Here is a 13,547-nt window from a genome sequence, read left to right as displayed (position 1 = left end):
CTCCTTTGGGCAAGGAGGAACAGGATGAGCACTGCCAGAGCCCTACAAAATGACCTCCAGCAGGCCACTGGTGTGAATGTCTCTGACCAAACAACCAGAAAGACTTCATGAGGGTGACCCAAGGGCCCCATGTCCTCTAATGGGCCCTGAGCTCACTGCCCAGCAGCATGCAGCTCGATTGGCATTCGCCATAGAATACCAGAATTGGCAGATGCACCACTGGTGCCCTGTGCTTTTACAGATGAGAGCAGGTTCACCCTGAGCACGTGACAGAAGTGAAAGGGTCTGGAGAAGCCATGGAGAACATTATGCTGCCTGTAACATCATTCAGCATGAGCAGTTTGGTGGTGGGTTAATGATTGTCTGGGGAGGCATATCCATGGAGGGTCACACAGACCGCTACAGGCTTGACAAAGGCACCTTGGCTGCCATTAGGTATCAGGATGAAATCCTTGGACCCATTGTCAGACCCTATGCTGGTACAGTGGCTCCTGGTGCACGACAATTCCTGGCCTCATGTGGTGAGAGTATGCAGGCAGTTCCTGGAGGATGAAGGAATTGATACCATTGACTGGCCACCACACTTTCCTGACCTAAATCCAATAGAACACCTCTGGGACATTATGTTTTGGTCCATCCAATGCCACCAGGTTGCACCTCTCAGTGATGCCCTGGTCCAGATCTGGGAGGAGATCCCCCACAACACCATCTGTCATCTCATTAGAAGCATGCACCGATGTTGTCAGGCATGTATACAAGAACACAGGGGCCATACAAAGTGCTGCGTACAATTTTGAGTTGCTGCAATTAAATTTTGGCAAAATGGACTAGCCTGCCACATAATTTTTCACTCTGATTTTTGGGCGTCTTTGAATTCAGGGCTCTGTAGGTTGATCATTTTCATTTCCATCAAGCGATGTGGCATCCTTTCGTTCCTAACACATTACCCAGTCTATATCAGTATAGATATCCAGGAGGATTTCTTTTTTCCATTGAGATGTGTTTTCAAAGTGTTCCTTTAATTTTTTGAGCAGTTTATATATATATATATATATATATATATATATATATATATACACACACACACACACACACAGTATATTAGATATATATATATATATGCTTGTTTATGCATATATTTTGTGTGCAACTATAACGTACACAATGTGTAGAAAAACTTAATGATAAGAGACTTCTCAGGTTGATTATACGAGAATATCTGTATATTTAATTTGTTTAAAGCTTGGTTCTATGGGTAGGTCCTAGAATTACTTTCCTGGTCAAGGTTCTCATAGTTTTTGTTTAAACTGTCATCAGAGTCTATTGCTAATTACAAGTTCCATTTAAAACTATTCTCGCTTCTGTTTATAAAGAACTGTCTACAGTTGAAGTGTCCTAAAAAACTCTATTAAACATATAAATGTGAGTAGAATGTGCAGAGAGCACACTGCACATTTAAAAAAAAAAACACAACACGTTTTTTAAAAACATAATCTGAGGCAAGTAAAAAGCATCAAAGGACAAACCATAAACATGAACAATATGTTTGGGCAGGTGCTGTGGTGTTAAGTGTGAACAATACAGCAGGTGCTGTGTGTGTAATCTGTTCAATGTTACGACAATAGTGTAGCAGTTGATGTAAGCTTGAAAGAATTAGGAGCTATATTTATGATAATATGAACTGCAAAATATACATTTGAATTAAATGGTGGGTTGGTACACTGCATCAAAAAGATGGACAAGGTTCAGCATATTACGCAACAATTATAAAGCAGGAATTAATGGTACATACAGTAAGTTAAAAAGTAAAGCAATGAAATAATAAACACTTACAGTAAAGAGAACAAAGAACTTCTGATTGTTTTCCCCAACACAGTTATTTACCCAAGGACAGTGGTGATCCATTTTCCGAATACATCTCTTACAAATACTGTTTAACAGAAAGGAAAATAGGTTATTTTACTATTTTAGAAAATGAGTAACAAGCTACAATAAATATTTTCTCATTGGAATTTTCTAATGACACTTCACATAGACAATTTAAATGCACTTAAGCACGAATCTCCATGTTTCCCCTTAGTATAAAAATAATTACTTATACAAAGATAATTGTTTTGGCCAGCCTCAAAAGCCAGCAACTGTCAGGTGTATATGCTTAAAAATACTATGTCTTTAAGGCAGAATGGATCTCAACTCCTACCAGAACACAAAGGTCTAAAGATCAGTCTCACTCTATGGCCTACATGGATGTGGGTGGGAGAAGGACCAATACAATTGCCTAAGTCATTCTATGTTTATATAAATGTAAATCTGAAATAAAACAAAACCACAATGTAAGCATCATTTTTAGAATCTAGTAACATTTAATTTAGCTTCTCCACATACAGTGATGTTCCTTGCAAAACAATAAACTGTAAAGTACAGTATGTAGGTAAAAAAGTCATATTAGACTGGAAACACAAACAAGATTAATGAACATTAAAAAATATAACCTACACAGTAAATACATACTGTATCTATTATTTTGCTCTGTTATCTACTGTTCCCCTACCCAGTATTAGTTCCTATGTGTGCCAGATGCTACAAGGATAGGCTTTGGCTCCACAATTTAAACTTCATTAAACTGCTCTCAAAAATTCATACATTTTATTTTTATAACAAAGGTATACCCTAAACCCAAGTACACTCAATACACAAAGCAGCAGGCACCATCATATCCCTTAGGGACAGTTTCTACTTCACGCACAGAACACGTATGCGCAGGCATCATGCCTGCCACGAGTTCCCAGCGTTCATCTAACGCGTTCTTTGAGCACGTCTTCAGAGATTAACAAGCCGCATGTGTGATTTACAGTACCAGCAAAAAAATTGGGGGGTGCAGTGTGTTCAAGTTTACTATCAACATGTGACAGCAATGCACTTTGCAGAACTTACAGATACTGCATCATCTTCTTCTTTTGACTGCTCCCGTTAGGGGTTGCCATAGCGGATCATCTTCTTCCATATCTTTCTGTCCTCTGCATCTTTACACCCATCACCTGCATGTCCTCTCTCACCACATCCATAAACCTTCTCTTAGGCCTTCCTCTTTTCCTCTTGCCTGGCAGCTCTATCCTTAGCACCATTCTCCCAATATACTCAGCATCTCTCCTCCGCACCATCCAAACCAACGCAATCTCGCCTCTCTGACTTTGCCCAATACTGATAATAATTACACATGTGGGGGTGACACTGTGGCAGAGCGGTAGCGCTGTTGCCTCGCAGGGAGTCATGTCCCTGGTGTTCCCTGCCTGGAATTTGCATGTTTTCCTGTTGAGTTTCCACAGTTTGCTTCAGTTTCCTTCCAAGGACATGCAGGCTTGGGGATTTGGTGAGGCTCGAATGACGCTAATGTATGTGTGTGCTTTTATTCACTTTGCGATGAGCTGATACCCCCATCCAGGGAATGTTTCTGCCTCGCGCCCAATGCTTGCTGGAATAGGCACGCCCCTGGATTGATAGATGTAATCATTAAACATCCATATTTTTCAGAGATATTTTGGCAAGGTGTGCTGAATTTAATGGATGTGTCTGGCAATTCACAAAGCAGCAAAGCCGAATGTTGTTATCTCATTGTGAAAATAATCTTCCACTGTCATCTAGTGGAATCTTCAAGATTTACGTAAAGTACACGCGCAAGTATAAACAGTATACCGCTTGCGTAGCAGTAGCATCTGCAGGAGCATGCGTCGTGTCACGTGAAGTATAAACACAGCCTTAAGCTTCTTCTTGTGACAATATAAATTTCTGCAGTTTATTTCAGTAAAGACTGCTGAATTTTTTATAGTTGTCTCAACTTTCTATGGAAAGACAGTTTAGAAATATTATGTACTGCATGTCTATGCTTATGATCAATTTACTGTATAAATGGACAGAAAACACAAATATTCCAATACTAAGAAGAAAACTGCAAAGGCAAACTAGCTGAATCTAGCTGTTTTAAGTGCAAAATGATTTGTAATTTAATTAAAGACTTCATTAAATGTAACCCTGTTTCCAATGTACTAAAGAGGGTTTCCTTATACTGTATACTGTCACATACTTGTATCTTAATTTATTTTAAATTCCTGCTGTTTACTATTTACTGTATACAGCTTTCTTTGGCTCTCTGCAAGTTTAGAAATTGCCAAAAGTTGTAAACTTCTTTCTTTCTTAGCCAATTAACTGAGAAGAACAAACAATGCAACATTTATCTCCATTGATCGATTAACAGATTATTCTGAGAGAATTGAGAAAAAACTGTTGAGGAATGAGGGAAAGTAATCTACTCTATACCACTCAATGAAAGATTTTTTTTTTTCTTAGGAAAGGACAACAGACATTGGTAGGAATTTTTAAATAGCAAAAAGAAAGCAAGATGAAGACACATAATTAAATGACACTCACTCTTCAATGCAACAATGGGTTTCTAACTGGATGGAATAAAATCCTGTGGCTACTCTGGCATCCAGCGATCTAAGATCGCTACTCTGATGCAAACAATAAGGCAAATGTTTAAAAAGAGAGTATCATGATGACAAAAAGCTTTTTAAAGAAAATTAGCAATATGTGAAATGTTTTTGTGGCAGTAGATGCACAGCCTTTATTTAAAAGTTGAAGCACACATCTAATAAATACACTAGCACACATGGGGAACATGATTCTCACTACATTTTCATTCAAATTTGGAATCTCTTTATTTTCTGCTTAATTTTACTGGTTAAATATACTGAGGGGGGTTCAGGGCAACAATTTAGATGTGTTAGGAGGATAAAGTCCTCAAGAAAAACTAATGCTATGTTCACACCACAGGATAGTTCTAATTTGTTCTCTCATATGGGATGAAGATTGAATCATTTTAAAGAAACTGCAACATCAAAAATCCAAATAGAATCGTAACATTTCAGAACACATTAAGACATCATTTATAAGTGGTACTAAACACAATACATACGTTCAGTATATGGCTTGAATGTGACTGGATCTGAACACTTGAATCAAAATTGTCTAGAAATTTACACTATTGTTCCTCACTCTTTATACCACTTTTATCATATCACTATTAATTTTCAAAATAAATTACAGTACCAAATTTGCATGCCAGTGAGAAGAAAGGAAGGTGGTTGGACTTAATGATTTAGGCCAATAGGTTCCAGTAAAATTGGACTAAGTGCTGTGAGACAGAAATGGCGTTTCTCAAAAATTTGCAAATATTTTTCCAAGGGAGTCTTTCAAATCGATATCATAAGTAATTCTACATTCCTCTCAAATATTCTTAAATTGTCAAGCCACTGTTTTGCATCCAAACCATCCAAACCTTTCCAGGAAAACAATGTAAAAAGATCTTTCAGTAAAGTGAACACCAGGAAGGCAGCAGGTCCAGACAGCATTACAGGATGTGTTTTCAAGATCTGTGTACCAGTGTTCTTGTAATACAAACCGGATTCCAAAAAAGTTGGGACACTAAACAAATTGTGAATAAAAACTGAATGCAATGATGTGGAGATGGCAAATGTCAATATCTTATTTGTAATAGAACGTAGATGACAGATCAAACGTTTAATCCGAGTAAATGTATCATTTTAAAGGAAAAATATGTTGATTCAAAATTTCACGGTGTCAACAAATCCCAAAAAAGTTGGGACAAGTAGCAATAAGTAAATTTGAGCATAACGAAGAGCTGGAAGACCAATTAACACTAATTAGGTCAATTGGCAACATGATTGGGTATAAAAGAGCTTCTCAGAGTGGCAGTGTCTCTCAGAAGCCAAGATGGGTAGAGGATCACCAATTCCCACAATGTTGCGCAGAAAGATAGTGGAGCAATATCAGAAAGGTGTTACCCAGCGAAAAATTGCAAAGACTTTGCATCTATCATCATCAACTGTGCATAACATCATCCGAAGATTCAGAGAATCTGGAACAATCTCTGTGCGTAAGGGTCAAGGCCGTAAAACCATACTGGATGCCCGTGATCTCCGGGCCCTTAAACGACACTGCACCACAAACAGGAATGCTACTGTAAAGGAAATCACAGAATGGGCTCAGGAATACTTCCAGAAACCATTGTCAGTGAACACAATCCACCGTGCCATCCGCGTTGCCAGCTGAAACTCTACAGTGCAAAGAAGAAGCCATTTCTAAGCAAGATCCACAAGCTCAGGCGTTGTCACTGGGCCAGGGATCATTTAAAATGGAGTGTGGCAAAATGGAAGACTGTTCTGTGGTCAGACGAGTCACGATTCAAGTTCTTTTGGAAATCTGGGACGCCATGTCATCCGGACCAAAGAGGACAAGGACAACCCAAGTTGTTATCAACGCCAGTTCAGAAGCCTGCATCTCTGATGGTATGGGGTTGCATGAGTGCGTGTGGCATGGGCAGCTTGCATGTCTGGAAAGGCACCATCAATGCAGAAAAATATATTCAGGTTCTAGAACAACATATGCTCCCATCCAGACGTCATCTCTTTCAGGGAAGACCCTGCATTTTTCAACAAGATAATGCCAGACCACATTCTGCATCAATCACAACATCATGGCTGCATAGGAGAAGGATCCGGGTACTGAAATGGCCAGTCTGCAGTCCAGATCTTTCACCTATAGAGAACATTTGGCGCATCATAAAGAGGAAGGTGCGACAAAGAAGGCCCAAGACGATTGAACAGTTAGAGGCCTGTATTAGACAAGAATGGGAGAGCATTCCTATTTCTAAACTTGAGAAACTGGTCTCCTCGGTCCCCAGACGTCTGTTGAGTGTTGTAAGAAGAAGGGGAGATGCCACACAGTGGTGAAAATGGACTTGTCCCAACTTTTTTGGGATTTGTTGACACCATGAAATTCTGAATCAACATATTTTTCCCTTAAAATGATACATTTTCTCAGTTTAAACTTTTGTTCCGTGATTTATGTTCTATTCTGAATAAAATATTAGAAGTTGGCACCTCCACATCATTGCATTCAGTTTTTATTCACGATTTGTATAGTGTCCCAACTTTTTTGGAATCCGGTTTGTATTTACTTTCTCCTTAAACTAGTCTATTACAGTAATCCCTCGTTATATCGTGCTTCGACTTTTGCGGCCTCACTCTATTGCGGATTTTAAATGTAAGCACATCTAAATATATATCATGGATTTTTCGCTGGTTTGCCGCTTTCTGCGGACAATGGGTCTTTTAATTTAGGTTACATGCTTCCTCGGTTTGATTGCCCAGTTGATTTCATACAAGGGACGCTATTGGCGGATGGCTTAGAAGCTGCCCAATCAGAGCACGTATTACATATTAAATAAAACTCCTCAATGATATAAGATATGCATCCCACGCGGTGCTTGTTTGCTTCTCTCTATCTTCCTCACTCTCTCTGCCTGACGGAGGGGGTTTGAGCAGAGGGGGCTGTTTGCACAGAGGACACGGAGGCTCCTCTACAAAATGCCTCTTTATCGCGGTGCTTCTGTATACTTAAAAGCACGTGTTGATTTTTTGATTGTTTGCTTTTCTTAGCGAGCGCTCTCTCTGTGACATTCTCTGCTCCTGACGGCACTCTTTTGAAGATAAGATATGTTTGCATTCTTTTAATTGTGAGAAAGAACTGTCATCTCTGTCTTGTCATGGAGCACAGTTTAAACGTTTGGCTAAAGGGTGTTATTTCATGTCTAGAGAGCTCTAATAATGTTAACAGGGTGGGAGAGTTTATAAGGGCTTAAAATATATAAAAATAACCATACAAACATATGGTTTCTACTTCGCGGATTTTCACTTATCGCGGGGGGGTCTGGAACGCAACCCCCACGATCGAGGAGGGATTACTGTATACCTACATGCTTCAAAAGCTCCAGCATTGTACCTGTACCTAAGAAATCACATTCAACCTGCCTGAATGATTACTATCCTGTTGCACTAACACCTATAGCAGTTTTGAGAAAATAGTAAAAAATTACATATGCTCTTCACTACCCAAAGAACTACATCCATGGCAGTTTGCATATTGCTCCAGCAAATCGACGGATGATGCCATTAGCTTGATCCTACATACAATACGGATACACCTGGACAATAGGGGAGGGAATTATGTGCAAATGCTGTTTATAGACTATAATTCAGCAATTAAACAAAATAACATCACTCAAATCTAATCACCAGGCTCAGGGACCTGCATGTGAACACTTTGCTATGCAGCTGTTTTTTTTAACTTCTTGATGGGCAGACCACAGAGGGTTTGAGTGTGTGGTCATACTTCATTATCCCTCACCCTCAACACAGGGGCTCCACAGGGCCGTGTTCTGTGTACTTCATCCTCTGTTGATCTTCCTCACTACATATGACTGTATGGTTGCACTGATCTCCAACAACAATGTGCAGGATTACCTAGATGAAGTGGAGTGTCTGTTATGTTGGCATCACAACAACAGTCATGAATATCAGCATTGACAAAAGAGTTGATTGTGTACTTATCTGTTATGCAACATGACCAAACAGATTTTTTCATGGACATTTTGATATTATTTGCTGTTTGTACTGTGTTAGTCCCTATAAAAGCCTACTGTGTTAGGTACATTGTTATGTTTATTCTCCATAAAAATGACACTGGGTACGAAAACGACACAAAAATGATTATATTTAGGTTGAGTATTCCTGTAATGGTGAATGAACAACTGTTATCATCTGTAGCCTCTGTAGAATGCAGTATACTAGAATACAATTTCCTAATCTCCTAATTATTGATACTAATCTCTTTCCTAATTTATAATATGACAGTTCATCTCAAAATGGATACTACATAATATTCAAAGTATAAATTACAGCCTGAATTACCCTTTTATAATCAATAAATGTATTATTACATTGCTTAACACTTACCACGATCTAAGCATTTCATACCTGCAATGGTGGGCCCTCTCAGGTTTGATACTGCAACATTTGGGGCACTTGTAGATTACTTCTCCCGGCTTTAATTGCAAACTTTCCATGTATTCCTTTGTGGCATTTCCCTTTGGCACAGCTCCCTAAATTTGTGAGGGTAATACAAACATACACGAACAGACTGCCATTAAACATAACTCAGCTTTCATAATCTAGTGTGAACTAAAGAACAGCAGAATGTTATGCTAGAACTAGATGCAACCTACAATAAACAAGCATTACAATTGCCATTACATAAAAGTCCTGCAAAAGGTACTAACTAATAATAACAATAATAGTACTAATAATAATTATAAAATAGTATTCATTTACAGTGGCATTGTATGAAATTTTAAGCTTTGCTTAATTATTTATAGTTTTTTTAGTACACTATACTTAGCTGAAGTTATGCCTTAATGGCTGGTTATACTTACAGTATAAGATACTATTACTTTGGCATGTTTACATTGTGTCATTAAACATTATTATAAAATAATCAGCATTTGCAGAGAAGCAGTCTGAAGCTATAAGTACATTACACATTATGTCACAGACTTCCAAGGCTCTGTAGTTTGCTGCACTACTTCTGCATATAATGTTATTTTGCAAGAAGATGTATACTTTTGTAAGAAACTGCTGATTTGCCTTTGGCATATTTAACACCACTTTTCCAATAGCACCAGGCTGATGCAGACTAAATCTGCTTTCCTTTGTGCTTTTGCTCTTCTCCTCCCCCACAGTTCCAAGAATCACCTGTTAAATTTAATGATTTAGTTGGCTCCAGCTGAGAATTAAAAACTTGTACTAACCAAGCGATGACCAACCAGTGTGAAGTAACACAGCAGTCACTAACCAGCTTCAGCTAATGTCAACATGCAGCAGACAAGGCTACAGTCAATGTATTGTTCCCTGCTTTAGCAACAGTCTATATTTTTTTAAGGAAGATTAGTTGCTTTTTGTGTTAAATGTAAACATTATGGAAATAGAAGGGAGAAAAAGTGTAACAATCTTTGCAGGTATAGGCTTATTACTATGTTCAATGTGACTTGAAAAGCACTACAAGGGACAATTTATTTCCTTTTATATTCTATGGATAAGTAATTGTTCTGTGGTACCTGCTATTTATTTATATGGGATTCAAGGCTGAGGGTGTGTCAAAAACAGGCACCATTAAAGCCCATTGAGGCATTCCTTGTACGATTTTGGGATATACAATAAATAAATTGTTGTTATGCTTGATGTAAGCAATATACAATAAATGGATGTGTATTATATTTGCATTTTATTAAACACCAGCAACTCTGCCAACAGAATAGTTCTGGTTTTCAGGTGGTTCTTGTTGTTAATGGAAAAGCCAACTACATTTAACATATTACATTTAGTTATTCAAATCACTAAAGTGCAAGTCTCCACAATCTATGCCCAAGGACAATATTTAACCACCAAGCATTAAACATAAACTTAAGAGTATGCAATTTTCAATAATCGTGCATTGTGAAAATTCAGCACTATAGTGCTTATTAATGTAGTCACAAACCAACAACAGCACTTTTAAAGTGCTCATTCACTGTTGTTACCCCATTAACACTTACTAAATCAACAAAAAATTAGCACTATAGTTAACCTATAACTGTATGTTAAAACCAGATTAATAACATCATTTATGTTGTAACCCTGCAATCTGAATTTCCCATATAGTTAAAATTTCTATTTAAATTATTCTGAAAACTATTCAAGAAAACTGGATACCTTCAATATTATATACATCACAGAATTACTTAAATTTTTTTTTTTTTTTTGTTTAGTGTACCATGCTTGAGGAAAAAAGCACCAAATTTACACCTGAGAAAGATTTGATGCACTGAAAATACATTAGCAAAATGAGCAGTTATATTTAGAGTCTTGAGCTAAGTTATTAGCCATTAGATTAAAGATATATCTTGCATAAGACCTTATACTAATATAATTTAACTAAAAGCAAGTAATTTCCTCAACGCATGTAACAGATATGCAGTGGATGGAATGCTATTGGAATTTTAACTTTTTTAATAATCCATTTGTTTTCACCAAAATATTTTTGGTTACAGTACCCAATCAATGGTGAAAAAAGTCTGACATGATTTATCTTGATTATAGTCTTTACATCAGAAACAACTAACATTTTACTATGGGTGTAGAGGCTTTTTGGTATCCATTTCAGATTATTTAAGCAGCTTGCATAAGATTCATTTATAGTAGACAGTACTATAATTTTAATTATAGACAACGTACTTGCCTGGATTAATCTAAATCCTAAGAAGTGATGTTGTTATGTATTCTTGCTGTAATGTTAACAGTATTTTAATACAAACAATGCAAAAAGACTTTCATTATATTATCCTTCTTATATGGTTTTCTTCTATATAAATTTTAGATTTAAAACCTTTTTAGATAAAATAATTTATGTATATCTATGACACTCCTTCTGTATTACAGTTGGAATTGTGAATGGATGGTTGTACTAATCAATAACTAATACTTAATTCTGGCTAAGTATATGTAATTAATAAATCTAACTAAATAAATAAATCATGAGGCAAAGTTTGTTACCAAAAAAAAAAAAAAAAATCAGCCAAAAGATGCTGTGTGTGGGGGTGGGAGGAATCGACCTTCACATTTGATGCCAAGCAGAGATAACTTGTTATTAGTACAATATATGTTTCAAAAAAATAAAATTTTGAGAACCTGCATAATTTACTTATCTGTTAAACTCTTTAACACCATTATCTCCCTTAGCACCATTGGTTTATATGAAGTCTGCAAGTTCTGTTTATATCTGCATGAGATCTCTGCTAACCCCCAAGTTTCCTCCATTGTTTAAATCTGTAGAGTGTCAGCTAGTAGTCTAGTGATACTAACTGTGAGCATGATCATGTGTTCTTCATAGTGCTAACCACTGTACGACTGTGCTTCCGTGAGATCAAAGAAGAAAGAACATAGTGAGAGATGCACAAACTTCATAAATAATTTGACGAACATGAGCCAATGCAGCAAATTTGCTGTGAATAACACTTTAACGAAATTTGCTGATCAACACTATTGGACACATACAATTTATTCATTCAATTAATGAAGTCGAACAGATATACTGCATGTTGCTAATGTCCAAAAATTAAAAAGAAATGTGGATTAAACAAGATTATTAAAAATCATTCACAGCTCAGTTAAATGTTCTAAAAATCATAATTATCTATTGGCATCAGAGTCTAAGAGAAACGTTGCGTGCTTCATAACATTCTGGACTTGCAAAAATAATTACTAGCCAGGAAAGATTTATATTTTTTGAAAAAGAATAATGTTTTCCATCCATAAATGCAATGTTGGTCAAATACGCCTAATATAGTATAGCTTATACAGGGATGAACTGGTATCAAAAACTGGCCCTGCACTTTTGTTGAGATTGGATAACTTTAAGCACCAACAACACTTGACAGGATATGTGCAAATAGCATTCAATATTGATTTGCAACTAAAGAAGCACTGTATTCTGATTAACATAAAAGCAGAGACTTTGGTGCTGAAGTGTCCCTTTTCTCTATAATACTCTTACCACTCCAATGTCCTCCTGCCTCTGGCAAACTATTTCCTTTTGCTCTAAAGATGCTACAACTGGCTATAGTCACTTTTACTAATAAGTATAACACCTATTTACTGTATATTACAAAACTCAATGACAGTTTACTTTATAGCCATTATAACAACAGGTGCATAAAGTATTATTTTGATGAAGCTCACAAAGGTAAAATGCAAGTATAGTACGTATAGTATGTCTCCAAAAACAACCAACTTAAAAAACCCTTTGGAAACACTGTGTCAATCAGATAAATAAAACAAAGAGTCAGAGTAAGAGACACTGAGATCAAGATGATAGGCTAACAAATGTCACAACTTGCACATAATGTGGTAATAAAAGTTCTGCTCATGATAGACCTAAGTTGTTTATCAGAAAGTGAACAAGGTGCTGTGGGATAGATAGGCTCTAATTTTTAGTCTAGATGAGATGAAAACACTCAAAGAGGGGAGAATAATTACAGGAGAGACATGATGTACTCTGTATGCTACTGACACACCAGTAACTGTCAAAATCCTATCAATTACATATCTCTAGAAAAGGTTCATTGCTCTCTATAAAACTCTAAACTTCTTTACCTGCCTAAAAAAACTCTCTAGTGATAACTCTGCCTTAACAGATGCACTGCACTCCTATGAACAGGATGCTGGAATTAGCCCCATTTCACAAAATTTGTAAGTGATGGATTGAAGGGTAAATCTACTTCCTGTTAGAAAGCAATGAATCATGTTTATTCCATTTTCCTACTTTTACTTCCAATCATCAGTTTTTTCACTGTAAAACATACTGTTGAAAAGCACTACACAAAAATTAAAACTGTAAAAGGCTATGATATTATAAGGGTGAATTCTTCTATACTTACCTAGGTATGTTTGTTAACTTTCTTATGCCAGTATGCCAACAGTTTTAGTTACTGTCTTTCTAATGATTTTAGTATATTGTAACATAGAATAAACAAAGTAAATTAGCTGTAATCTTACAAAACAACCATATTTCATCTGTTTACCTAGTGATAATGTATT

At 36.7% G+C, this 13,547-nt stretch overlaps 1 protein-coding gene across 1 annotated transcript in view; it reads right to left on the bottom strand.

Annotated features, from left to right (window-relative positions):
* zdhhc7 (zinc finger DHHC-type palmitoyltransferase 7) overlaps window positions 1-13,547 on the bottom strand; it is a 107,834-nt gene that overhangs the window by 19,589 nt on the left and 74,698 nt on the right. Inside the window, exons 4-5 of the mRNA XM_039763412.1 lie at window positions 8,895-9,019; window positions 1,834-1,930 (exon numbers count right to left, since the gene is read on the bottom strand). Of these exons, the coding sequence (XP_039619346.1) occupies window positions 1,834-1,930; window positions 8,895-9,019 (222 nt within the window). The remainder of the gene's footprint in view (window positions 1-1,833; window positions 1,931-8,894; window positions 9,020-13,547) is intronic.

Source organism: Polypterus senegalus, chromosome 9 (assembly GCF_016835505.1).
Source record: "Polypterus senegalus isolate Bchr_013 chromosome 9, ASM1683550v1, whole genome shotgun sequence".
In the NCBI taxonomy this organism is placed as follows: Eukaryota; Metazoa; Chordata; class Cladistia; order Polypteriformes; family Polypteridae; genus Polypterus; species Polypterus senegalus.
This window is presented reverse-complemented; position numbering and strand designations above follow the sequence as displayed.